General features: G+C 50.6%; 1 protein-coding gene across 1 annotated transcript in view; it reads right to left on the reverse strand.

The window, feature by feature from the left end:
* The window catches only part of CLSTN2 (calsyntenin 2), a 377,967-nt gene that overhangs the window by 111,434 nt on the left and 238,964 nt on the right, over nucleotides 1-27,569 (reverse strand). The window contains exon 6 of the mRNA XM_008711208.1: nucleotides 6,843-7,028. Within this exon, the coding sequence (XP_008709430.1) occupies nucleotides 6,843-7,028 (186 nt within the window). The remainder of the gene's footprint in view (nucleotides 1-6,842; nucleotides 7,029-27,569) is intronic.

A 27,569-nucleotide genomic window follows, 5' to 3' on the forward strand; every position in this document is an offset into this window, starting at 1 on the left:
TCTTTGACCCACAGGTAAGTTGGCTCTGACACCAGGATTTGTCCAGCGTGTAGACAGCCCAGTAACTGGCCCACTCAGAGAGAGTGTCAGCTCCTGAAATTTCAGGTGGCCAGACAGGTGCAGACTCAGTGCTCAGGGCTCCTGACTTCCAGCTCGGGCCAGAGAAGCCAGTGCAGCCTAGCAGAGCCGCAGCAAAGGCAGGTGCCAGCTTTGCCACCAATACCATTATTATTATTTTCTTAGGAACCAGTTTTGGGGCACTGAGCACCAGATCTGAATTAAGTACTGCAATGCTTTTTCGCAGTTACTCATCTACGTGGTAAATACTATTGTGATTCCAGTCTACAGGTAAAAAGCTCAGGCTCGGTGAGCCCAGGATCATAACCAGCTAGTGAGCGGGCCCATCGGCAGGGCTTTGCAGCTCCAAAGCCTGTGCCCACCACTGCACCACCTCAATGAAGCTGGAGGGAGATCTTGTAACCGCCTCCACATTTTACAAATGGAAAGCAAAGCCCAGAGAAGGGAAACGACTTGACCGAGGTCACACAGCCACCCAGCTTGCTAGAAACAGGCCCAGCTCTCAGATCCCCAGCTAATGTTCATTCTTCAGCACGGTATGGTGTCTTGCCAAGTACATGGCACAGTCCCCTGGGATCCCACCTTCCCATACAGGTGGCTGTCTGCGGAGAGGCACATTGAAGACAGCAGGTGCCCTGGTAAGGCCACTGATGCAGACTCCCTTGATTCCGTGGTGATGGGAGCGGCAGGCCACCCCGCCTAACCCACAGATGTTGCCTACCAGAAAGTATCAGGCTGTAAGGAACCAGATGGTACAGACTTCCCCAACTTAGCAGCTTGTATTTCATTTCTCGGTGCACTTAAACAAACTGAGGGAGATTTACTCTCTCCCGAAGTTTCTCTCTCTCTCTCTCCCCTCTCCTCAAGGGATCTCATGGAAAGCTGCGGGTAAACAGGACGCATCCCTTGCAAAGAGGGCGCAGCACTGTCTGCACACGGTGGATTTAAGAAGCTCCTTGGGAATCCTCTGCGAAGGTCCCTGGGACCCATCGGGCTGCTTCGAGTCCACAGCAGCTGTAGCTTGAGCGGGGGGAGCTTGGAACCACAGCTGAGGTGTGATTCAGGGCCTCTGAACCCTAGCGTGAGGAAGCCTCTCTAAGCCTGCAAGTAGATAAAGATGGGGTAAATGAGGCAGGTTTCAGGACACATTGTGGTGTGAACGCATCAGTGGCGCCCGAGGGCACTGAACTTCTTAATTGCAGGGTCTGCATTCTATTCTGGATGGCTCTGGTCAGGGCAGAGGGTGCTTAGCACTTCGAGGGGAACCTGTTGCAATAGTGACTGACATGGCGCCTCAGACCACGCCTCCTCATGGTCTACCACAGGGCCAGAATGAGAGGGAGGGTCTCAGGGGAGAGGAACCACTGTGACCAAAGACACAGGCCTCATTCTGTGAAGTATTCTCACAATTGCAATATCAACTCCCTGTTATTTCTATAAACATTTGCGTCATATCTCGGTTATGCCAGGCACTGTGGGGAGTAGGCAGCAATAAACCAAACAGAAGTTGGCCCTACCTTTAGGGACCCGGTAGAAAATCTTTAACCTTTGGTGGGCGGAGCGGGTCAATGGCAGAGAGTGTCAGGGGAGGACAGGGAGGCCCTCTTGACAAATGCTGTACTAGGACTGCATGTTGGTAAAATGCATTCTGATCTCCACATGCTTCTCTGACCCACTGATGTCACGTAGCCATGTGACTTGCTCTGACCAATACAATGTGAGTTTAAGGGACGTGTCATATCAGAGCAGAAGCTTTAAGAGCCAGTTTGTGGTTCTCCGCATGTCTTTTCCATGTACCATGAGATGCGCGGCACTCTATGTATGTAAAGGCTGTTTGTTAGCCTAGATCCCGGTGGGGGGCACCTGGAAGACAGCCAAACCAATCCAAGAAGGACATGCAGTAGGAATGATCAATAAACCTTCGTTATTTTGAGCCAGTGAGATGTTAGGGTCATTTGTGACTGCAGGGTCACCTGCTTTCCTGATAACCCACCTAAGTGACAGACACCAGAGGTTATGATTCCCATTTCTTCTTTGGCATGCCTTCAGCATGGACAGAGAGAACGTTCTAATGTCCTTCCAGGAGCTCACATGCTGTTAACCTACAACCAGAGCATCATTCCACCTTTGGAATCCTAGACAAGAAGGGTTCCTGCGAGGCCTTGCAATGGGGAACTTGGGTCTCCAGGTGGAGCAGCTGGGCTCTGGCAGAGGGGCGGTCAGCCAGGCGGCTGGAGCAGGGCCATGGATACCCAGTTGCTGACCAGCTGGGGCTAGGCCACTGCAGGTAAAAACCTTCTACCCAACATAGGAGGGCATGCTGTAAGGGAGCTTTGGAGGACACCAAAGAAATAAGCTTATCCACGGAGAACCTCCCTCCCTACCGTCCTCCATGAGTCAGGGTGCGCGGCCCTATGCTGATGTATGATTAAGGATTTAATCTGATTCCCTATAGGTGTGTGCCAATTTTTCTGAAAGAGATAGGCCCCCTTCTACTCTCTGAGAGTCTAGGGGACTGACACTCAAGCCTGGAAGTGCCAGCCTTGCAGAGGCATCTTGGAGAGACTGCTGATAGCTTCCTGGACTTGGGTGATTCTGGGGGTACAAATGCCTCTGACCGTGATTCTGAACGAGGACGAGCTCTGCCAAGCTTCATGGTGTAGTAGAAAATCATGATCTTAACTTTTTTTTTAAACATGTCTTCCCCAGAAGACTGAACTATCAAGTGATCTTATTAACTTCTACATAACCTCAAGAATGACAGCATTTGGACACTCAACAAATATTTGTTGAAATAGTAAATGAATGAATGAATGAATGAATGAATGAATGAATCATCTATGAAAATCTCCTGGGCTCATGGGTGCGTACATCCTGAGCACAACTTAATGTCTGGTGATCTGAAGTGCTCTGACAGGTCAACCACTTGATTTAATAGCATGCTCTCATTCTGTGGCCTTTCCTTCAACAGGGCCTGCCCGTGGTTCCTGACTCCACATACAGAACAGCTGCCCTGGGCGGCGTGTGTGGAGGTGGGAGCCAGCGGCCAGGAGCCCCGTGAGCCCGAGGAGGAGCAGCCCCTGGCCTCCACGTGAGGAAAGGCATGTGCGTCACGGGCTGCTTTTCTATTTGCTGTAATATTCAGTGACTGAGGGCATCGAAGTGGGCCCTTCCTGGGGCTGTCAGTAATGTCAAATTTAATTTGGCCAAGAGGTCTTCCTAAGGGCTTCATGGGGCATTTCATACTCAAGGCAGCTCTGTGACATCTCGCTTCTGGAAAGTCTGGGACTGAGATGACAGAGCCCTTCATCTTGAATCTCTGAATTCAGAGGAAATGATAAGCAATTTGCCCAACTTCTCCAAGCAACCCAGCTTTAGGTAAAGCGCGCCAGTGGTGGACCACCTGAGGCTATGTTCTGCACGCTGAAGGGGACACAGGCTCAGGGTCCTGCATTGTTTTTATTTCAAGGCAGAATGCAGGGGTCTCAGTGTGGGCCCAGAGAGGCTGTTTCAAAAGCTGCTGGATCTGTCAGGTCCTTGTGACAATAGGCTATGAACTAGCTGTTGTCTGCTCCTAATGGAGCCGGCGTTGCAAGAGGAGGAAGCAGGTGGGCAGTGACCAGGCTTGTGAAATGCTCCTCCACAGAGACACCCCCGCCCGGGTCACTGCACAGCTACGGTGTCACAGAAGAGATACGGGAACTCAGAGGCGTCCACAAAGCACCCCCAGGAGAGCCTCCCTGGTGTACAAAGGCCAGGAGAATACTGCTGAAGGGAAAGGTTTGGAACAGCAAAGGGGGGAGAGATTCTGGTGGGAAGAAACCATGAGCAAAGATTTAGGGATGAGAACCAGCCAGGCACAGGGACAGAGGAGGTGTCCTAGCCAAGAAGAGGCGGAACGTCAGGAAGAAACCGGCTATGACAATGGATCGGCAGTGGGGGAGACAGGTCCTCAGAAGCGTCCAGAGTCAGGCAGGTGTTGGACACCCACACCTGGATGTCCCACAGGCACCTGTCCTCGTAGTCCCTAAATCTGCGCATGCCTGGATTCCTAGTTCTGGTCGGTGGCATCCTTGTCCAGTTAGAAGCTTATGCTAGAGTCGTCTTAGATCCCTTCTCACTCCTGACAGCTAATCCATCATTGATTAGCCTGCTGATTTTGCCTCCTAAAGCTGTCTTAACTGCATCCCTACTGCCACTCCCCTGGTTCAGAACTCATTATCTCTTGCTTAGACCATGGCAATAACAGCCTAATTGGTCTCCCTGTTTCCATCTAAAGTCAATAAAGACTTGGAAGAAGAAAAATGCATGGCTGCCGAGGCTGAAAGTGTCATGGCCAATCCCTAGTTGGGAAAGCCTGCAAGCAACTTGTCTACCATCCACTGAAAACACATGGAAGCTTGTCCCGAAACTAAGCCACCCCACAGGAGCAGGGATTATAACCCAGACTCTGTTTTGGAAGCGATCCAGCCTGCGTCTCCCTCGCAGTTTGGAAAGAGCATGGGGCCTGATGGCCGTCTCCTTCTGAAGCCCACTCCACAGCCGGATACGCACCTGGGTTCCACTCATTTGCTTCTGCTCTTTTTTCCTGAGCTCTCGCTCCGTGGGATTCAAGATTCAGACTCCTGACATGGAGGCCAGAGTGGCCCTGCCCGTCAGCCTCCTCGGACAGAGTCCCCACAGTGCGGTGGGCGCTCCTACCAGGAAGGTCACCAGCAAGACACACAGACCTCCCCCCATAAAGGTGCACCTGGAACCAGGTGAGCTCACATCTTGGGGGAAAAGCTGCTTTCCTCACTGAATTACCCGCCTTCCTTCAAGGCGACGCTGGCAGCCCAGAAGGAATGAGTGGTGTTAACAACCAGATGCAATTTTGCTCTAAAGTTTCTTCCCTCAGAAAAAATCCTTCTCGCTCTCCATATCTCCTCATCTCTCCCCAGCAACATTCAAAATCAAATCACAAGTGCGTGCCCTTGGGCCCATCTGATCTTTAACAACGTGATTCCATCATCTTCTTCTGACCCGGAGGAGTTTAGGAAATGACTGTAACCCATGGTGGCGCGGGGTAGAGTTGACTTATAATCCAGGTGCATGGGGAGCGACACGGCATGTTCACTCACAGTAAGATGTCGTCGGAGATGGCTTCTCTGCACAGGAGGGAAGGAGAGCGCTGGAGGCGGTCTTCTGAATTCTGTAGGCCCCTGACATCTGTGTTTGCGGGGGCTGTCTGGAGTACTGAAGTTGCGATGTTCTCCCCAACCTACTGTGTCCCCACAGGCCTTCCTGACAGCCTGGTGACATGACAAATGGGACACGGCCCAAGGAGGGTCCACTCCACGTTCACCTCTAAGATTTTCACCCGGCTCCTTGGGCAGCAGCAGTGTGGGTGAAGGTGTGTGCGCGCACAGCAATGGCGAGGGAGGAAAACTGTGCCAGCCATCGTTGTGGAGGGCCCACTGGGAGTGGACGGTGCTCAGGAACTGCACAGGGTTCAGGAGGCTCCTTTTCCTGAGTTAGGTTAGCTCCAAACACAGGTCTAATCTAAGAGTCAGCTCTTTTCGAAGCTCCCCACAGCACAGCTGGGGACCCAGATGTGAGTTCCTGAATACTCTTGGAGAGAACAAGAAAGCAACGAAATGTATGTGGTCCACCTCACCCAAGGCCCATCCACACATCAACGGCCCGGCTTGCCACGCGCAGGGGACCGTTCCCACTCTGTGGAGTACTCCCCAGGCCGAATGGAGAGTTCCAGCTGCTACGGCCTGGCCTGCTTCACAGCTGCTGAGTTAACAGCCTGCATTCAGGTAGAAGTGCCTTCAAGTTCCGGCTCTGTCGCCTTCTAACCAGGGTCTCGAACCAGCCATTTTTCCCTCTCTGGGCCTTAAACTGTCCATCTTCACAGTAGGATGAATAACAGCCGCCTCACACCGAAGGTGAGAGGGTTAAACGAAGTGATGTGTGTAAAGAGCGTGGCAGGTGCACCCAGTAGGTGCTTCGTGAAGCTGTTTCCTTGTGTAGCACCTCTATGGGCCTCGTTTCCTAGCTCCCAGTGGCTCCTTTCCCAGGCCATCGCCTCACGGAGACGGCAGGTCTTCTCCCTGCACTGGGACACCTTCCCTGGGCCCTCCACCTCCACCCCGGCTCTTCTTCTCTGATGCGGGCAGCCAGGCTGGCTTTATCGGCATGCCTCCTTAGCTGTCACACGGGGCCCAGGCTCGGTGGAGGCCCCCAGCTTGGTTTCAAGCTTTGCTGTTGCAGCCTTGAAATTTGTAATAGTTTTTAAATAAGGGTCCCCCATTTTCATTTGCAATGGGCTTGGCAAATTATGCAGCTGGTCCTTTGGGGAGGAAACTGACCTCTCCCCAGGTGATAGTCCCCACCCTTCGCATTGGCCCCTGGTCAGGTGCCTCTTTCCAAACCGACACAGTGGAAGGGAGCCCGTGTTTCCTCAGGCTCCGTGGTAGATTCTCTTAAATACGCTGGGTCATTAATGGCTGTTTTGCTGATGAAGAGTAGAGACTGTGTCACACGCCTTGCTCACAGCCACACAACTGGTAAATGGTGGGATCTGGTCAGGTGTGTCTGATGCCGAGCGCTGAGCCTTCTGGCCCTTTAACGATAGTAAGTAAACTTAATATTCGTCCAGGAGTTACATGTGCCAGTGCGGTTGGGAGGGACTCATTCTTTCCTAATATAAGATATGCTTTGAATAAATCATTTAAAAGCAATACATTAAAAAACAACCCGAACAGGGAAAAACCTACCACATAATTTCTGAAGGGATCTCTCAGAGTAGGTCTCCCGGTCGCAGCCCTTTCCGATGTAATTGGTCTGCAGCTCCGTGGTGATCTGGATGGAGGACACGGCCCCGTCGCACGTCTCCAGGTGGATGCTGGGGAAAAGCGGCACGCTCCCTGAGCCGGGCTGATACTCAATCCTCTTGGTCCAGTCTGAATCAACAAGGAAAAGATGAAAGTCAATCAGGGATGGCCGGTTCGGCCACAACACTTGTTCTGAAAATGTGGATCTGTTCTAACATAACTGATATATTGGGGAACGGCTGGAGGATAAGGCGACTTTCACACTTGCTTACGCAAGATTTCCTTCCTGAGAAACTCTAGGTGAAGGGAGAAAACAGCCACCAGCTGAGCCAAACCAGGAGGGAAGGCACAAAGCACGCACGGGTACACACCTCAAACATCTAGCCACCACGCAGTCCACTGCGCGCTGCGAGCCGCATCCACGTGCCCCTGCAGTGACAGTGCCCCCTCCATTGACAAAGCCCCCTGCCGCCCGTCACAGGACTGCCCCAGCTGCAGCGCTGCCCTGTCCTCTGCTACGGGCAAACACCAGGTCTCTTCAAGGTGAGGGGCCAGATTCACTGTAGGACTTCTCTCTTTCTTAACCATTTAACCGGTATAAAACCATGCTAATTTTTTTCTTTCTCTTTTTCTTATATGTCACTGATGACATTTTTGAGTGTTATGCCACTTGCCCCATTTCCCCCATTTTGCCTAGTGGGGTGGTTTTTAGGAATGTGTACGTCCTGTCGCAAAACAGGAGAGCATGGTAGTTCAGGGTGACTTGGGGTCATGAGGTGGGGCGCAGGACTCTTTCTCAAGCATTCAGGATTGTGACCCACTTAAGTAGGGCCGATGCGCTTATCACTTCTTTTTTAGTGGAAAAATAACTTAGAGATGATACAGTGTTGGAGAGGAACAAAACACAATCAAAACGGCATCACACAAGATAGGGCAATCAATGAAAAGAAACACCAAGAGGGAGAGGACGCGTGGGTGGACTGGAACAACCACAGCAGCAGTTGAGGACACAGGAGAGTCGAGGCCACGCTCATGGTGACCGGTCACCGCGCTTGCGGACAGCAGTGAGCGTGCCGTGCTCTGTGAGGACGCACGTCTGAGGTCTGCGCAGCCCTAAGTCAGACTGGGGGGTAGAATCAGGGAATGTGACGTATGGCTACTATTTGTTGATGGATCCCAAATGTTTGTCACATAGAACTTTGCTAGGAGGGATCCCTTTTCCGAAGCAGAAAAAAAAATCCATGAAGTTGCCTGCTCTCGCCTCTGAGAAACGGAGAAAATCCGGCATTCACGGGTCACTGTTCTTCGCCAGCACCCAGTGGGCCACTGACTTCCATCTCGAGCAATTCCAGTGCAGGGGCTAGATGCCTTTGTTCATGGAGCAGCCGTGCGTTCAGGGTTTCCATGTGCAAGGCTCTGCTTGGAGCATCAAGGATAAAGCAGAGAAGGAGGCAGGAGAGGTCCCCGCCTTGCGGAGCTGGCGCAGGGGTGGGGGTGGTTTGGGGGGAGGCCTGTGCTGTCCTATCCAAGAGGGTGAGTCTAGGAAAGGAAAAGCTGTGACAGAGAGGGGCTCTTTAGATGGAGAGAGTTCCTGTCTGAGCTGAGGTCTGCATGTCAAGGATGAATGTGCGTGGGAAACTTCAGAGAAGCGGGTTTGAAGCAGATGCCCCAGCGATCTTGGCTTGGCTCTGTCTGGTCAGGAAGTTCTTGGGGAGGTTAACGAAGGTCTGCAAGCCTCAGGCACCTCATCAATAAAAGAGGGACCTTACAGTGTTGGGGTGAGGACAGAGTGTGTGCACGGCATGCAGTAGGGCCTCAATCAGTGTTGTTCTAGGAGGGGAAGGGAGATGTTCAGTCCTAGGGGACCAGTGTCGCCTGCACTGCAACCCTGCCATGTTCCAGATAACCATGGAATCTGGGTTTAGGTCTGGAACCCCACCTTAGCCAGCCACCCTTTCCGGATTTTCTCAGAGCAGGCCATGAGCAGAGACTGCACCCAGGGTTGTGAGGTTGGTCACCAGGAATTTACCATGGGACGATATTTGGATGGGAGGGACTTCACGTGAAAGAGAACGTACCTAATTGCATGCTTCTTCTCACAGCCCCCAGGAGCTGTGTCTGGACTAGCCCATCGCCTTCTGGAGGATGAGATCATGCCGCTGCTCTGAGCCACGCTCCAGAGGCCCCAACTTCAATTAAGATGAACGGCTGGAGGACAGGAGGGCTTTTTGTCAGGGGCATCTGAATGTCACAGAGCTGTAAGCAGCAGTCACGCACAGCCAGCCCTGTGTCTTAGGCGCAATGTTTCAAGCCTCTGTGCACTTGACCATGCTGTGTCTTCTATATAGAGCTCCCTTCCTTTCCCCTTCTGTCTTGTTAACTCCACGCAACGTTTCCGAATTTCTCCAGTCTGGGTAGATACACTCGTCGGTGCACCACGGCATCCTCAGCACTAGACACAGCATTAGACTCTCAGCTTCACGGTGACTCGGAATCCCCATCACGCTCTGTGCCCTAGACGCTCCCTCGATGTCGGTAGAAAGCGTGAATGAATCCTACGGGATTCGTTTGTATGCTCGCCTCCCCCAGCACCTGGAAGGTCCTCAAAGGCAGGGGCTGTGATGTTCATTTTTGATCCCTCTACACTGAGGTCAGAGCACAGGGAATACCTGCCAGGTGGATCTGGGGAGCCTCAGACACTTGACCTGACTGCTGCCATGGCAGCCTTCCCCGAGCCCCAGACAGAACTTGTGGCCTGTCTGCCCTTCTGAGGTACGGCCCCTGCCTGATCCTACCCTCGGTCCTGCAACATCCCGCCAGCAGCCCGCAACACATGGGTTCTCTTTGTTCTCAGCAAGGCAGGTGGTCCAGAATTGAGGAGCGAGGAATCTACTTCCTGATAATAAGAAACGGCATTCAGGGAGAGGCCTCTTTCCCTTCCCTGCCTTACCCTTCTTTCCCTGGATCTTCCCTCTCTTTAAAGATGTGGAGAGGAACGTGGAAAAAGTGGTTTTGTGTGGGGGCCGTGGGGTGAGCCCCGTGGTACCAGTTCTTGGCATTCGGCTATTTCTGCTGGTGTAAGGTCCTCCCACATCACCTCCTTCTGGAAGCCTCTTCATCAGAGAAGCCCGAGACATCAGTGGTATTGATTCCCTTTATGCTGTGGGGGCTGTGGGTATCTAGATATTTTGCTGGTTATCTTTGATGGCATTCCACCTGAAGTCCTTTTTGGAAGGACTCAAATGAAGAAGCAGATGAATAGTGAAGGGAAGGTCAGTGGAGGCTCAGGTCTACTAGGTTTTATTCCTCTCACCACCCCTGGCTGCAGGGCAAGGGCCTCTTCAGGAAGAAATCAGGTACGAAAGAGCTTGGAGAACCTCGCATCTGCAGTTGCTTGGGTGACCTCACCAGGCTTGCTTTTGAGGGTTCAGGAGGAGCAGACAAAATTGTAACCATATAGTAAAAGAAATTGATGGAGCTTTCTGAGTGTAGTGTCCTTGACAGAGTGGGAAGCTCACACAAACATCTTTCATTTTCCAAGAAAGAGTTTGAGATGGGGTCAAGAGAGCAAAGGCAAGTCATCGAACTCAGCCTTTGTCATGTGAGATGTCTAGTTAGCCTCATTTCCTGGAGGTAGGATAGCAAGACGGGTAAAAGCTTGACCTCTGAATTCAGTGTGTCTGAATTCAAATCCCACCCTTACTACTTCCTGCATAACTTTGGGCAAATCATTTACCCTCCCTGAGCCTCAGTTTCCTTTTATGCAAAAGTGTTGTCTACCACCCAGGATTGGGGGGAGATTAAATGCAGACTCATTTTAGCACCAAACATAAGGGTTATATTCAATAGATATGTTACAGTTAACTTATCATTTATTCAACAGCACTTATTACAGGAAACAAAGGATATATTACCACTAAGCACCTACAACGTGCTAAGCACTTATACACCTATTCTTTTGTTTGATTCTCCCAGCAACCCAGTGATTATTATCTTAATTGTACAGATGACAAAGCCACGGTTGACAGTTGGTGTGACTTGTCCAAGGCCATGCAGCTCTTTTACCTCAGCTCTGCCATGATTCTGAGGATTTGCCAGGATGGAAAACAAGTGTAATTTTTACAGATTCATTTTTGAATGTTCAATTTATATGCTTGACCTTGAGGGCAGCTGGTGGGGGCACAGGGGTTGCTTTAATCCTGGAGACTGGACTGGACTGCACTTGAATGTCATCTCTTTTAAATGTGGGTCATACGACCTCTGGAAAGCTGAGCGAGTCATCTCTGAGCCTCCACTGCCTCACCTGTAGATCTGAGTTAGAGATACCTCCTTACGGGCTTGTCATGAGCATTTAAGGTTAAGGGCCCAACATGGTGACCTTCCTGTTGAAGCCTCACAATAGGAATGTCCCACTCCCTGGTTCACAAGCTTCCCAGACTCCTCTGAGCTGTCCTGCTTGGAAACAAAATCTTTCCAGTGTATAAAGGACCTGGAGACTAGTTTATGAATTGTGGTTCGTTTATTTTCTTAAGTGAAGAGAAAGGAAGCAGCTACCTTTTGTTTCGGTAAATCAGGCTCCATTACCTCGTAAGTATTCCTGGAAAAGTGAACAGTGAATGCCTTTAGGAATTAAACTCCTTCTCCATGGGTTAAGGGTTTAGAAACATGATGATTTTTATTATAACTCCTGCTAAATTTGGGGGACACATGTTTTCTTGTCAGGAGAATATTAACCACTTGGAACTCTCCTATTAGATGCCTGGAGGTGGAAAAAAGCAAATCGGGGACTTCTGGAAGGCACCGGCTTTGAGGGTTCTTGTAATCCAAGGCATTCAGAACTATTCCACTTCTGTACTCAGAAGCGACATCAAAGGATGGAAAGGAAAGACACAGGTGTGTCAAAACACCCTTCATTCCCTAACTGTGTGCACTCATGGGCCTCCAGCTCTTCCTGGTCTTGGCTGAAGAGGCATCAGGTGTTCTAGAAAATTTTTGGATTTGTACAAGGTGAGTGGCTGGATATGGGGATGCTGGAGAGTGGGAGGGGAGGAAGGGCGCACCCCCCCCCAGCCCCCACACAGGATCCTGCAGGCAGCTGACATTCTAGCCAGTCTCTGTGGGCGTCAACCATCCGGCATCTTTCAAGACTTTCCCCAAGGGCTGGGTGATTTTGATTTGGGCACTAAGGGACTTCCTTTCTTACTGGGAGAAGATAGGGAGGTACTTCTGCTCAGCAGCGAGCACCTTTATCTCCACAGCCATCCAGTGCATCTGAATTGGGGGTGGGTTAGGAGGTAGAGAGGGGCTAGAGTGGTAAGGAGAGGTAGGATGACGGATACTGGGTAAGACCTTTGGGTTTCACCTTACAGCTAGCGAGGAGCCATCAGTGAGTGTTTAGTGAGGGCATAAAGTATCCAGATTCTGCTTTGAAAAGGTCACTTGGCAGCCGAATTAGGTCTGGTGTTCATTTTCAGAACATTAGAACACTCCTGACATCAATCCATGCAGAGTGCCCCCTCCGACAGGGTCACACAATGGGGAATTAACTTCAATTCAGTTCGATTCAATTAAATTAAATGCAAGACTGTTAACTCTGCAGCTGGACAGACTCAGGTTTGAACCCTGGCTCTGCCACTTCTTGGCTGTGTAGCCTTGAATAAATCACTGAACCTCTCTGAGCCTCATTTTGCATCTGTAGAACGAGGAGAACCCCCTGCAGAGTTGCTTTGGGACTTTGAGAAAAGGTATGAAAAAAAACCAGGAATAGAGAGCTACTCTTACAACTACTATGACTATTCTTGTATCATTCTTACCATTTTCGGATGCCAAGTCTTTACTGAGCATCTACTAAGTGCCAGGCAGAGCCCTAGGCAAGGGAGGCAGAGGAGTAGGACTCATAGCCCGTATCTGAACGGAGCTCACAGTGAAGGCAGTAGCAGCCACAGACAGCAGCCAGCTTCTAAGCACACAGAGGAACAAAGAGCAGGCTCCAGGGAACAGAGAAGAAGAAGTAAATTATGTTGAGTAGGGGCATCCATGGAGGCTTCCTGGAGGAAGTGACCTGGTCATTTGTTTTGTATAGATCTCGTTTATTTAAGTCTGGTAGGGACAACAGATCAGGACGCTGTTGCCGCTGAACAGATGGTTTGTTACATGCACAGATCCCAAGGAGAGGGGGTATGCTATGCCCCCAGGCGTGTGGGGAGAAGCAGTGCGGTCAGTCAGGAGGCAGAGAGGGGAAAACTGTGGGCAGGAGTCTTTATTGTGCTCTCCGTGGGGAGGGACGGGCAAAGCGTGGTAACCAGGTTTAGGATGGCCTCAAATGCTAGTTTGTATAATTTCAGCGGCCTGTGGTGTATAGGGGTCATCCCTTGTTGTCTGGTACCTGCCCCTGGTGGTTAGGGCAGACGGACGGTGGCACAGGGCATGAGAGCCCAATAAAGAAGATGGTAGAAGGTGTGGGTTCTGGATTGGTTGGTCTGTGTTTGAAAAGCTAAAGGGTAAGTTGTTTCTTATCTTTGAATTGCTAGGACTTGGCTAACCCTGAGGTGAGTCCCTCCAGGGTCAGCAAGGCCCCGATGGTCAAAACATCAGGATACGGACAATAAAAGGCATGGTTAACACAGTACTGAGGAAGGAGGGGAATGCCAGAAGGCGAAATAGCAGCTCAGGATGTCTCCATCATGGCCTTGGGGCCGCCCGAGGCCAAGGGGGGCTATTTAGATGGGAAATGATGTCAAGAGTATCCCCCGCCTCAGTTTCCAACTCAACGACCTGGCACGACTCAGGAAGTGTAGACCTTTGTGAGGCGGGGGTGGCCTCCAGGGGGCCTGGTGCCACATGGGCCGGAACAGAACTTTGGGACCAGACTGAGTGCTGGGCTGGGTGGGGGATCTTCGGCAGCATAGACAATATCTTCCAAAGCCTCTGTAAAAGGCTGACGAGAGCTGGCTTCTGAGACTCGCCTTCTCTCCCCTCGCCCCACATGGTTCCGAGGGGTGAGTTCCTCAGTGTCCAAGCCTGACTTTGGGTGGTGCCACGAGACACTTAGATGACAGAGCGCTAGACCCCTGGGTTCAGACCCCCTCTGTTTACCAGCGATTGCACCTTGGGCAGGATACTCTCTGTGCCTTGATTTCCTCATCTGTAAAATGGGGGGAAATGATAACTACGTCTCATGGGGATGTTGTGAAGATTGAAACAATACAAGTGGTAAAGCCAGGACTTGTCCCGGGCCCACCTGACTCTAAAGCCAAACCCCAGAAAGCATTCGTTACTTTTCTGAATTCTTTTTCTTTTTACATGTCCTCAACCGCTGCTCTGGGTCTTTATCTGTGAGGTGGGATGTTCAGCTGGAAGGAGACAAGAGGTAGTGAGGAGTCAGGGAGGCTGGGCATCCAATCCTGGCTCCAAGACCAGCTTCACGCTCAGAAGGGCCTCATATTTGCTCTACTGCTCTGCCATCGCTGTCTTGAAGTTCTTAATAATTTTAAAACAAGAAGGCCTCCATTTTCATTTTGAACTGGGACCCACAAATTCTGTAACTGGTCCTGCCTTGGTAAGCTTGGGCCTGTTTCTTAACCTTTTAGAGCCTCAGTTTCTGCATCTGCAGAATGGGGATAGTTATTAATCACCCTAAAAGGAGGAACTCGGGCCTGGGCTCAGCCCCACATGTGAACCCCAGCTCTCCTACTTGGTGCCACGTACCGTGGGCCGTCACCTCCTTCTCTGCCTGAGCAGGCAAACACTGATGACACGCATGCAGACGCTGGTGACACTGTCACTTATTTCAGAGCCGTTGAGAGGGTTTCTATCAGATAATAAATGCAAACCACTTAGCCCTGTGCCCCACATGTAACAGGCCCGTACACAATTTAACAGGGATTAAATTATATGGCTTTCTCCTCTCCAATTAAAAACACTTGCACACAGGCACAATTTAAAAAGAAACAAAACCACAAACTCTCTGAATGCCATTATAAATACACGGAATCCTCTCTCTTCCTTTATTGCTGACCCCTTTCCATTTACTATATTTTAGTTTCATGAAGTCAGAGCATTTTATTACCTTTTAATTCTTCCTAAAAAGAGATCTCTTAATTACCTACAAAGGAGCAGAAGGGAGGGGAAAAACACCCCCGTGCCCATATCACGGGTTAAGCCTCCAGGCCTGGGTGCTCCGTTCCTGCCCTTCCTGTGGCTGGTCCTCCTCTGTTCCCAGGCCTCAACTCACATGTGCCTTTGTAAAGGAGGCCTTCTGGGCCACACCTGACGACCAGCCCCTGCTTCCACCCACCCCCGCCTGTCCTCCCCTCTGGAGGATTATTTACTTATTTGCTTATGGCCCATTCGCGCATGGGAGCATAACTCGTACATTACTGTGCACGGCCTGGCCCATACGACGTGCTCAGTAACGAGTGTGTGATTAAGTGTACGGAAACCACCCCTCCGACACGCACGCCAATTTTGGCTGTCAGAGGCAAGGACGGTGATCATCTGGACCCGAGGAACCTTTGTTGCAGTCCACGTGGGACGGCACATCTAGCCCCCAGCCAGCCGCCAAGTAACAGCCTGCCACGCATTAAAATGGGAACGATTCAAGACGTGGCTGCTCTGTGGGGTGTGTGTGTGTGTGTGTGTGTGTGTGTGTGTGTGCGCGCAGGAGTGTGTATGTGCATGTGTGTGCGGGCACACGCCCCAGACTGAATTTGAGTATCTGTGGGTGAGTGTGTGTGATGATGAAATTGCACTTACATGTGGCCCCAATTCTGGAAAATCTCATGTATCTCCAACCCTTTTAGTACCTCCCTCATCCCCGCGACATCTCAATAAATGCCAAATGAAACAACTAGAAATCTGTCCTCAACGTTTGTTCTGCCTATGAAGTTCTCTCTGGTTCTCTGATGGCAGAGGGGCTTTCATTTTGTCTGAAGTCCACACTGGGACTCCTGGGCCTGAGAATACCCTCACGCTTCCCCCTGGGCGATCTCGGAGTCATGCACACCAGCAGACACTTGGAAGCCTTTTTCTGGGAGCTCCTGGCAAACTGCAGACAACTTCCGGCTACAGCCAGAGGCTGTGATCATCCCCTCTTCCCTGCGTGTCACAGTCAACCGGGAGAGCTGGAGCCGTCAGGCAAGGACCATGGAAGGACAGCTTGCTGAGGAGCCTACATTGGAAAGGTGATCCAGACCATTTCAGATTTTGTGCAGAGTGAGGGCAAGGCCACGTTACTAGAACAGTGCCACTCACTGTGGCCTAGAGACCAGTTCGGTCCCTGAACTGCCCGTTCCAGGTCTGTGTGACGTCAGTGGGGAAATGGACAGTAAGCATTTAGAAACTTGTATAGCCATGTGGCAGGGTGAGTTTGTTGTTGACTCTAATAAAAATAAACATTTTGGTCTATATTTTGAATGTCTTTGCTATTTATTTCGTTTTTCCAGAAATTTGTTCCTATTATATTTTTACAAAACTATGGTCCATGACTGATTGGGGAAAAACCCTGGTCCTACACCACAGAGGATTTAAGAAGCACGGCCCTAGGTAATGCCTTGTCATCACGATGGCCTAAAACTTACTTCCAAAGCCTCAAATCTAGAGTGCAGTACTTCAGAGCACTACAACATTTTACCCGCCACACGCCAAGGGCCATTAAGGCCTCCTGCTTCTGAATTCTAGATGGCTCCCAGGACAGATGTCTGTCCACTCTAGTTGAAGGCTATCATCACTTCTCACCTGGTCCAACTACTATGACAACTTCCTATCTCACCTCTCTTTGTCCTTCTAATCTACGCTGGTCACCATTGCCCAACTGCAATACATCCAGTTCCTCTTCCAGGGAGTCCTCCACGATTGCTCCAGCCTAGACCACGTTCTCTCCTCCCCAATTCGTGGGCTTTGGAATGTACATCATCTATGGGGTGCTCACACTGTGTCCCCTAAATTGTTGTCTGTAGACAGGTGCAGGGTTAGGGTTGGCCTCAGGAGAATCACCAGGAAAACTTCTATAGACATTAATTCCTGGGCCCCACCTTAGGAGATTCCCAGTGGAAGGTTTTGAGGGCGAGGGCGTGGGGTCTGTCATTTGAACTAACCCCCCAAGTGATGAGGAGGCACAGACAGACTTGGAAGCCACTAGCCCAAACTATATTGAGCAGTGAACTCCCATCCCTTCTCCCACTCCTGCTGCATGGGTCCCAGCAGCCAGAGAGGGGTTAAGAAAGGACTTCTGCCCCCTCTACAGGAGGCCCAGAGGGAGACCTGTGTGCCGCCTGGGACCTGACCCAGCAGGGTGGGACCTCATACCAGATGAATTCAGAACAAGCTGTGTTTTCTTTCTTTACCTTCTGCAGGCAAAGCACAGGTTCAGTTCCAGAGGAACCACAGACGGAGGACCCAGGGCTCTGCGCGCAGAGAGGGCCACTTCCCATTGTGTGCGTTCGATGATTGCTCCTGACCATGCCCTCCTCCCAGTGGAAGGGGTACATACCCAGGCCCCACTGATTTGGGGCTTAGCCACATGACTGGCTTTGACCAATAGAATAAACTATTCATTTATTTCTTAATTGTTTTTTGTCTGCGACTCTCTATCTCCCCAACCCCATCGGAGGTTCCACAGAGCAGGGTCTGACTGTTTTGTTAGTTTTAAAATCTCCAGTGCCTGGTGCAGTTTCTGGAACACTGCAGGTTCCCACTGAATATTTGGGAAATGAACAGTAAGGATGCTTCATGAAAGGTGCCTGTCCAGGTTCCAGGGCTCAGGGAATTCCCCTGGCCCTACTGCTCTGGTCAGACTTGCTCTTTGTCTCATTCCTTGCGGATTCTCCTGCTCACTCCAGCCTCTCTGGACTGGAGATGTTGTTGCCGCCTGCCGCTGGGCAGGTCTGGGTTCACTCTGTGTGCTGCTTCTGCAGGGCCCTTGGAGCTACACACAGCCTTCGGGTTCTGCTCTGTTCCCATGCCTGGCACAAGCCCCTGGACGCCGTGCCCCCCATGCAGCTAGCCCCTGGCCATCCACATGCTGTGAGGGCACCCGTTCTCTTCTGTGTGGCTCTCTGATGCCAGTGTGAGTGCCTCAGCTCTTCGACAAGCCTCTGAGCTTGCTGGTGTCGGGCATCACCTCTTTAAAGCCCGTGTACTCCCCCTTCCCCCAGCTCCAAGCTCCCCAGGGCTATTGGGGGAGCCACTGATGCTACCGCTGAAGTGAACCATGGGGTGTTCAGAAACCGGGACCCCCACCCAAAGCTTGGCTGCTACTTCCTCCCCAACTCCTTCCTTTCCAAAGATCCTCCACTCCCATGCTTCTCAGCTCCCAAACAGAAACACAGCAGGCAGAATTGATGCTGGAAAGGTGCAGAAACCAGGCAACTGAAGAGCAGCTTTTCTGAAAGATAATTCTCCCAGGGGGGGAATCATTAACTCCACCGACCAGGGTACTTTCTCTTGGATTGATAGAAACTCTTCTCTCTTATGTCTAATAAACATGAGCATTTTCCAGGCAATTTTCTTATCTTGGGACAGATGTATTATTGGTGCAAGACGGAGTAGCTATTCTTCAAGAATCTTTACCTTTATGGCTTTGAAAAGCATTTGCAATGCAAGAGTATGGTTTTTCATTCGCACACGTTCCATCTTTTTGTAAGGTATCCTATGTATACTTTTTATTCTCCAGCAATATGGATCTCTTTAATCTACAGATCAGTTGTCCACAGTTGCCAAACTTTTTTTATTTTTTAAATAAAAGGACCATGACTCTAGGTGATATTCCAGTCTTGTAGGACTTTTCATTTCAGTGAACGGCATTCTAAAATTGGAACCAAATAATCATCTCTTCAGAAAATATGGTACAAGTCCGCAGAGTCGGTCAAACACGCAGGAAGCCTGAGAGAGCATGTGGGTGAAGGCGGGGGAAGTGTCGCTCGCTTTGCCGGGGGCAGCGTAAACCATCACCAAGGATCAGCCCAGTGCTTGGCAGAATGCTTCTCGGCCAAGAAATGCCCATGTGCCTTGGCCCAGGTGATAGACTCCTGAGAAAGTGACTCGAAATGCAAAGACCTTTGCACAAAGGTATTCACCGGTGCACAGAACAAGAAAAACGGAGCCGAGCTAAAATCAATCACATGGCTCCGTCTCACTGTGAGGACACAGACAAGCTCATCTGACCTCCTGTGAGGGAATATTACGCAGCTGCGGAGGGGTGGTGAGGGTCTGTGATGTGTGACCATACATAAGGCATCAAGGGACGTGGGAAAAGAACACAAAGTTGAAATGACTACGGAGGGAGAAGAGTAGACTGTCACATTGATGAGGCGGCATTAATTGGATTATGGGCAGTTCTTATTGATTATTATACTTTTCAAAAATCATCTTTGAATGAACATAAAATACTCCGTAATTTAAAAATGTTCACAGGAGAAAGTGGTGGTGGCCCCGTTGCTGCCTGTTCGCTCGAGCTTTCGAGTGGAACGCAGAACTTCTGTGTGCGGCTGGCTGTTCCCACCCAGGGCTGCAGGCTCTCGGGCCAGAGACGCACACGGGCACTGGGAGCTGCACAGGGGCTGCCGGCCTCCAGCAAATGCCTGGATGCTGAAACACGGCTAGCCAGACCACCTACTTGTCTTAAACTGTGGCTGAGAACAAGGTCACATTTTACTCGAAATATCGACCTCCACCCACCAGGTTGTCAGAAATGAGTCCTCCTCAGAGTGTACTAGTTTCTAGAGGTCCCAGACGGGTTCCTTATCCTGGCCCTTGTCGGATCAGGCCCCTACAGCTCCCCCAGGCCTCCCTGAACTTCCCGCTCTGCTCCTACTGACTTGCCTCTGCCTGCTGCTGCCATGTCAGGCCTTGCCCTGGTCCACCTGACCGGTGGACACCAGCCTCCCAGCTCAGGGCACCAACTACACAGGCTTGAAGGCATCTAGGCCACAGGGGCCAGGGCTGGTTGGGCCCCCGCAAAACATGAGAAGAAAGGAGTCACAGTGGGGAGGCCAGGTGAACTGTGGTTGTTATGCTCACAGCCTTACGGAATCTCTCTGGAAAGTTCTGTCTACTTCATCCACTGTCTGCACTGGAAAGCTCACTTTTGTCATGAAAACAAACAAGAAAATAAACACTAGTTCATCTACCTCTGCTCAGTTTTCTCCAAATCCTTTTGTGCGACTGAAATTCTTATCTCCTGTCAGCCATAAAGCAAGAGATGCTGAGCAGAACCACACTGAGATGCCACCTTACGCCAGTTAGAACGGCAAAAATGGACAAGGCAAGAAACAACAATTGCTGGAGAGGATGTGGAGAAAGGGGATCCCTCCTACATTGTTGGTGGGAATGCAGGTTGGTACAGCCACTCTGGAAAACAGTGTGGAGGTCCCTTAAAAAGTTAAAAATTGAGCTACCCTATGATCCAGCCATTGCACTACTGGGTGTTTACCCCAAAGAGACAGACGTAGTGAAGAGAAGGGCCATATGCACCCCAACGTTCATAGCAGCATTGTCCACAATAGCTAAATCGTGGAAGGAGCCGAGATGCCCTTCAACAGATGACTGGATTAAGAAGTTGTGGTCCATATATACAATGGAATATTACTCAGCTATCAGAAAGAACGAGTTCTCAACATTTGCAGCAACATGGACGGCACTGGAGGAGATAATGCTAAGTGAAATAAGTCAAGCAGAGAAAGACAATTATCATATGGTTTCTCTCATCTATGGAACATAAGAAGTAGGAAGATCGGTAGGAGAAGAAAGGGATAAAGAAAGGGGGGGGTAATCAGAAGGGGGAATGAAGCATGAGAGACTATGGACTCTGAGAAACAAACTGAGGGCTTCAGAGGGGAGGGGGGTGGGGGAATGGGATAGGCTGGTGATGGGTAGTAAGGAGGGCACGTATTGCATGGTGCACTGGGTGTTATACGCAACTAATGAATCATCAAACTTTACATCCAAAAAAAAAAAAAAAAAAGAACAGGGAATATAAACAGGTTCCTGGAAGGTGCAACTTTTAAGCACTGAGCTGTCCTGGGGATACCCCTCCTGGTCCTCCCCATTACTGCCTCCTTCCCCACACCCTAGCGCACCTGGCAAATACTACTGACCCCTCAGGTCAGACATAAAATGGCACCCAAAGGCTGGCCTGACTCCTAAACCCACTTTAGTAGCTTCTATTTGTTCTCTCCCTGCATCCCCCTCGCTGGTACCATGGAGCCGTTCCTGCACGCCCGGAGCAGTTCTACCTTGTGACGAACCTCTGAGATAAGCATGGGAGCCTCATTTTGCAGCTGCTATGTCTGAAGGTTCACAGAGGTTCAACGACTTGCCTAATGTCCCTGAGTCAACACAGGGTAGAATGTGCATTTGAACCCTGCTCTTTCTGGCTTTGGAGCCACCCCCCTGAAGCCCTGCCCTCTGCTGACTCCCTGCAGGGAGAGATTACAGCAGGCTGCAAATATTTAAAAGAGCTATCAGTGAAAGAGGCTGATTGTGTGTGGGTCTGGGGCAGGCCCAGGTCTACAGAGAGAGGGGACAGAGCGTGGGTTCTGAGTCACAAAATCCAACACCAGCATGTATCCCCCTCTTAGCATCTGGGTGTTCTCAGGCAAGCTCCATACGCTTTGGGGTCCTTAAGGGGTCATCCAAGAAGGCCAAGCGATGGCCTTGCTATTCTGAATGAAGGCAGGTCCCTGAGGTGGGCTTGTGTGGGCTTGTGTGGCAAGAGTGCTACCTCCCCACACCCCGCCCCCCAACTCTACAAGTCACAGTCCTCTCTCATTGCCCTGATGTCCAATCACACATTTTCCTTACAATATCAAGCAAGGGTACTAACTATAAAATTTTTCTCGAAATAGCTTGCAATGATCTCAAAAGGTGGCCAGAGTTCTCCTTTGCTTTGAGACACATTGTAGGTAAAGGGACAGGAGCCCTGCGTCTGCAGACAGAGAGGACTGGCGTGGACGTGGCTCCTGGATGTAACTAGCTATGTGGTGAGCATCTTAACTTCAGTGTTCTCATCTGTGAAATGGGCCAACTTTCAGGGGACAGTGAAGAGTAAAGGAGCAAGTACACACATCACCATTACACAGAGTTTGGCAAAGAGTAAAGGCTTACACACCAGTGACCGTTACTCAGACTGAGCTCTGTTTGGGATGAGCGCAGTCCGCCTGCACCGCCGTCTCCCTCAGGGCTGAGCCGATCAGCCCCAGAAACCTCCGAGGCCCATTTCCACTCGTGCTCACATGGAGGCCCTGGGGAGCCAGGTGCAAACAGGCTTGAGCAGGTGCGCTTTTTTCTAGCAGGACTGCAAGCACATAAAGACGCCACGAGTAGGCAAATCAGCGTCCTGTACAAAAGCCATTTGTTGCACCTTAATGATCAGCTGTGTCAGTGATGTCAAAACAGGTCGTTCTTCACGGAGGAGTGCCCCTGGAGGCCCTCTGCCAGGAGCGCGGACACTCACCTGGCAGAGCTGAGCGGACCCAGGAGCAGCTGCCCTGGGGTCGCACTGCTAGAGCTAGTGGAATTTGGCTTCAGGGATGGCTTTTCCAATTATTTGGAGAGAAAGTGCTCTATTGTGACTTAAAAAAATCAGAAGAAAGGGAACTAAAAAGAACCACCGTTCATTGGGCCCCCTGCGTGGGTGGTTCTGAGCACAGCATTCCACAGGGAGCCTGGCATCCTGTTCTCAGAAGGCATTGTTCTGTTTCTACGTGGGAAAGCTGAACTAGGCAGGAGTCACTTTCGTGAGGATGCAGCACGTCTTAGAGCCCAGGAGACTGAGGCCTGTGTGCCCAGCCCGCCAGACTGTGCTCTTCTCACACACCCACCCCACTGTCTCACCTTGGTCCAGTCTAAAGCGCTAAAATCAAGAGCACGATGCTCAAGCCACATAGTCTTACCCAATTCTATGAATTTCAGTGTGTGTGTGTGTGTGTGTGTGTGTGCACATGGGCGTGCACACGCGGGTATGTATTCATTTATGCGATGGTACCTATTTTACCAATTTTAATCATAACACTGCTTGCACGGTAATCTAAATTTTGTAAAGTACTTTCAAACACAAGACCTCTTTTGGCTTCCTTACAGTCCTACAAAATGATTAGGCCAAGGGTAATGCTTCTCAATCAACATTCAAGGAAACCCAGGCTCAGCCAGCGAAGTGGCTTCAGCAAAGGCTATGGCCAATCATGACGGGGCGGAGGGTTGACCTGAGCCCTTCTCGCTCCCACCTAGCTCCGTCTTCACTGCTTTGTACTTGACTCCTGCACCCCTGGGCCCCAGCACCTTCCCCAGTAACGGGGAGGGATCAGAGGATGAATATCAAAGGAATGGAGTGGGTGGGGAGGATTGTGGAGAATGGGGACACAATGGAGAGGAGAGAATATGGCAAAGGGGAAAGTCAAGAGGACAGGAGCCTGAAGGTGGAGAACACCTACGGGATGGACGAGCCGAGCCCCTGGGGATGAACCTGAAATAAAGCCAGGTACTGGCGAATGGAAGGGTGGGTGGTGGATAATTTTCACATTCAAGTCTCTTACAGGAGCAGGTAGCCCCCTGCTCTGGTGTGAGTTGCCACACTTGGGTCTGACATCTTTGGGTTTGAAGATTTGTGTACATCTCAGGCTCCTGCTGTGTTTCTCTGGCCCATGTGATCACCAGAAGCAACTTCAGGTTCGGGCAAAAAGTATCTGAGAGATGGACAATCCACAAGCATGGGTTTATTTTCCCACGAGCTATCATTTCAAGGCAACAGTTCACTAGACCAGTCTCAATCCAGGAAGGGAGCGTCGGGGCAGGGCAGGGAGAGGAGACAGTGAGTGTGGGAGCACCCCTTAGGTGCCGCATGCGCTTTGCTTCTTTGAATTGTAGCTTCCCTTTCAAGGTAAGTCTCATCACCATTTTGGAGATCAGGTGACTGAGAGGTGAACTATGGTGCCCAAGGGCCCTCAGGCTGCTGCTGCTTCTTTTTTAAAGATTTTTTAAATTTATTTGACACAGAGAGAGAGTGCACAAGCGTGAGTGCACAAGCAGGGGGAGTGGCAGGCAGAGAGAGAGGGAGAAGCAGACTCCCCGCTAAGCAAGGAGCCCAATTCAGGGCTCGATCCCAGGACCCTGAGATCATGACCTGAGCCAAAGGCAGACACTTAACCGACTGAGCCACCCAGGAGCCCCTGGTTGCTTTTCTTCTGAACAGTCTCCCAAGATGGGCTTCTAGAGCTGGTTACATGCCCTTTTGGAAATTCCCGACCTCCTTGTTGTAGCCTTCTTCCTCTTGACACCTCAGTGTCTTCTGGGATAGGCTGATACAAACTCGAATTCTATGTCTGCCATTTACCCACAGTGAGATACTGAACAAGTCACTCAAGCTCTTTACCCTGTTTTCCTCATCTGTAAAATGGGCTAGAATTGCTTATCTCACGGGGTTATTCCTGTCCTCTGCGCAGCGAACCTTGTTTTGGACTCTTGTATTCCTTTGTCTCTGTCTAAATTTGTCTATTTGGTGTTTCATTCTTTCTAGGCTGTCCAAGGTACTCTTATAAATTACTTGTCGCTGAGGTGTCAATGGATGATAATAGCTTCACACAGGTGTCAGCAAGCTTTCTCTGGAAAGGGCCAGGAAGTAAATATGTAGGCTTTGAGGGCCATCTGGTCTCTGTCAAAACTGCTTAGCTCTGTTGTTACAGTGCAAGAGCAGCCATGAGATAATATGTGAATGGAGGAATGTGGCAGTATGCCAATAAAACTTTATTTATGGGCACTAAAATTTACATTTCATGTGATTTTCATGTGGCCCAAAATATTATTCGTCTTTTGATTTTTTCCAACGATTTAAGATGCACAAATCATACTTCAGCTCACAGTAGTACAAAAACAGGTGGTCAACTAGATTTGGCTTGTGGGCTCTACTTTGCTGGTCACTGGGTTAACAGTGATTCCTACAAGAGACCTGTACGTTTTAAGGGGGGAATTATCCTTTAGAACAAAACAGTTGGTATCCTAATGGTGGAATCTCGGACACACTGAGGGACGGAACTGAGGGGAAGGAGCCATCTTTTCTCCTGTCGTCCTGCCAATGCCCTTGTACGTCGACCTACATTAGGGGTAAGACCATCATGCAATCCTCAGATGGACACGGCTTGCCTGTCTCTAAGCAAATCTGGGTACCTTCTGGGCTTATCACACTATGATTTGAAATCAATGCCTTTCTTTCTTTCTTTCTTTCTTTCTTTCTTTCTTTCTTTCTTTCTTTCTTTCTTTCTTTCTTTCAAAGATTTTATGTATTTATATGACAGAGAGAGAGAGTGCATAAGCATGGGGAATGGCACGCAGATGGAGAGGGAGAAGCAGGCTTCCTGCCAAGCAGAGAGCTGGACGTGGGGCTCAATCCAGGACCTGAGCCGAAGGCTAACGCTTAACTGACTGAGCCAGGTGCCCCTCAATGCCTTTCATGAAGTAAAGCCTAAGCAAGCTCTTCAGGGTTCTTGCTCAATAATGGATCTGATTTTGAAAGGGGCAGGGTGAAGCCAGTTGACCCCTGGGGCCTGGAACATTTTTCTCCTTGGCAGGGTGGTGGGCAAGTGGATGGCTGCAGAGGGGACGGGGACATCTACTTGATGAAGTTTAGCAGTGGTCTCTTCTACCTCAGACATGCTTGGCTGCCAGCCTTGTCCCCTTGCCTGTGGGGTCTCATTGGATTTGCCTGAAAATCTAACTTCCTTTGCTGTCCACTACTTTGAATTGGCTTTCGAATAAATACATGACTTCAGATACTTTTCCAGAAGTGCCCCATTTAAAAGTGCACTCAGGATTAATCATTCTTTTCAGCTGATCTCCCTGCCCCAGTCTCTGTACCTTAGCCACCATCTATGTGGCTGGCCAAGGGGTCCTTCTTCCCTAAGATCCCCCTCATCACATGGGGTCATAAAAGCTTCTGTGCTCCCCATTGCCCTCAGGGTAACGCAGGAGGCCCTTCCTCCATGACCTGGTCCCCATCAGCCCATCCAGACTTCTCCCCCATGTCCCAGCCACACCATGCTCCTTCCCACCTTTCTGACATCTGTTCCCTCATCTGGGATACTCCTCTCTGTGCTCAAACTATTATCCTTCCAGATTTGGCCCAGGCACATCTCCCCACCAAGGTGAAGTGCCTCTCCTCCGTGTCCCCAGAGCCTCCTCCACCCGAGCTTTTGTCCTAAGCACTGTCCTCTTCTGTACCGTGAGCCCTGGTAGGTCGTGTCTGTCTCTGTACCCCCGGCCTCGAGCACACCGCGGGCCTCAGGAAAGGGTGAGGGAACGCACTCGGCAACATTCCTGCCGTGTGGCCTGTGTGTCAGCTCCTGTTATCTCACAATGCAAATAACTAAAGGAGAATTAATCTCCACCAGCAGCTTTCATGCTGCTGTCCTTTCCACACACTCTAGGTGTTCAGTAAATATTTTCTAAGTGACCTTCTCGTTCAATGTGAAGGCCGTGGACCAGCAACACCAGAGGCGCCCCAGACCGATGAAGTCAGAATCCACATTTCCCCCCGGCTCCCGGGGCTGCTGTGCACATTCTGCTCCATCAGATGCCGTCCTTCCTTCCTGACGAAGGCCTGATGTGCGGAAGGGCGGGAGCACTGAGACTGTCTGGTGCACCTGGAGAAGTAGCCAACCCAGGGACAGAGAAAAAGTGGCTCATGACGGGGCTGCATCTCCATTTCTTTCTGTCTAAGTCACGGCACCTTACTGTGAAGGTAAAGGGAGCAGGAAGCGGGCCCGTGAGGTCTAGGAACTGGCAGCGCCCGGTGAACAGGTGCCAGCAAGGGACCACAGACCGCTCGTGCTCAGTGATGAGGGGGGCAAGCAGAGATGGGGTCCCGCGGGGCCGGGAGTCTGCAAACCTGATCTGACATGGGAACTCTGGATCCAGAAGGGCTGCGCGTCCAGTCAGCAACATGTCTGGGAGAGAAGTGGGGAGGGGCCACCAGGGCAGTGGGCAGTGGCTCTCTCCAGAGGGACACTGTTTCCGTAAAGGGACGTGAAATACTGAACCTTGGGTCCCAACTGGCAGAGGCAGAGAACAGATCCAGAGTTGGACGTGCAGTAATAGAAAGGAAAATACACTGAGTAAGTGTTCTGAAGACAGTGTTTTCAGCTTGCCACGTAGAAAAGAGACGGGCTATGGGATTGTCAAGGACAGTAAAAGAAGGCATAAAGAGGGGATGTGTTTCTCAACATGACAACTAAACAAACACAAAAAACCCATATCAGCAACCAAATGACAAATGATCCTCTAAGGCACAGTGTGTGGCCCCTGGAAGGAGGGGTCTGCAGGATGGTCTCTCACTGGATGTGTCGCCTCCATCATCCTGAGGGCCTCTGAGGGTGCTACATCCTCTGTGGTGCCCGGATCCATGAACAGAGGCGGACTCTTCCCCAAGTCCTCAGCACCTGCGGGCCCAAGCTCGCGCACGTATAACCGCTTCGTAAGAGGGAACCAGACACCACGCAGACTACCAATGTCTGGCAAGAGAGGCAGGGCACAAGCCAGGCCTTAGCATGTAGCCTACTGCAGGTGCACCATTTTCCTGCTTCCTAATAGAATCTTCTATCATCATGAGTAAGAGCTGCTATAGGGATATCAAGAGTTCTCAAAGCTCAGGACAACACACAGAGATTTTGTTCTCCCTTCCACTCA

The sequence above is a fragment of the Ursus maritimus genome, unplaced genomic scaffold (assembly GCF_017311325.1).
Source record: "Ursus maritimus isolate PB19 unplaced genomic scaffold, ASM1731132v1 scaffold_20, whole genome shotgun sequence".
NCBI lineage: Eukaryota > Metazoa > Chordata > Mammalia > Carnivora > Ursidae > Ursus > Ursus maritimus.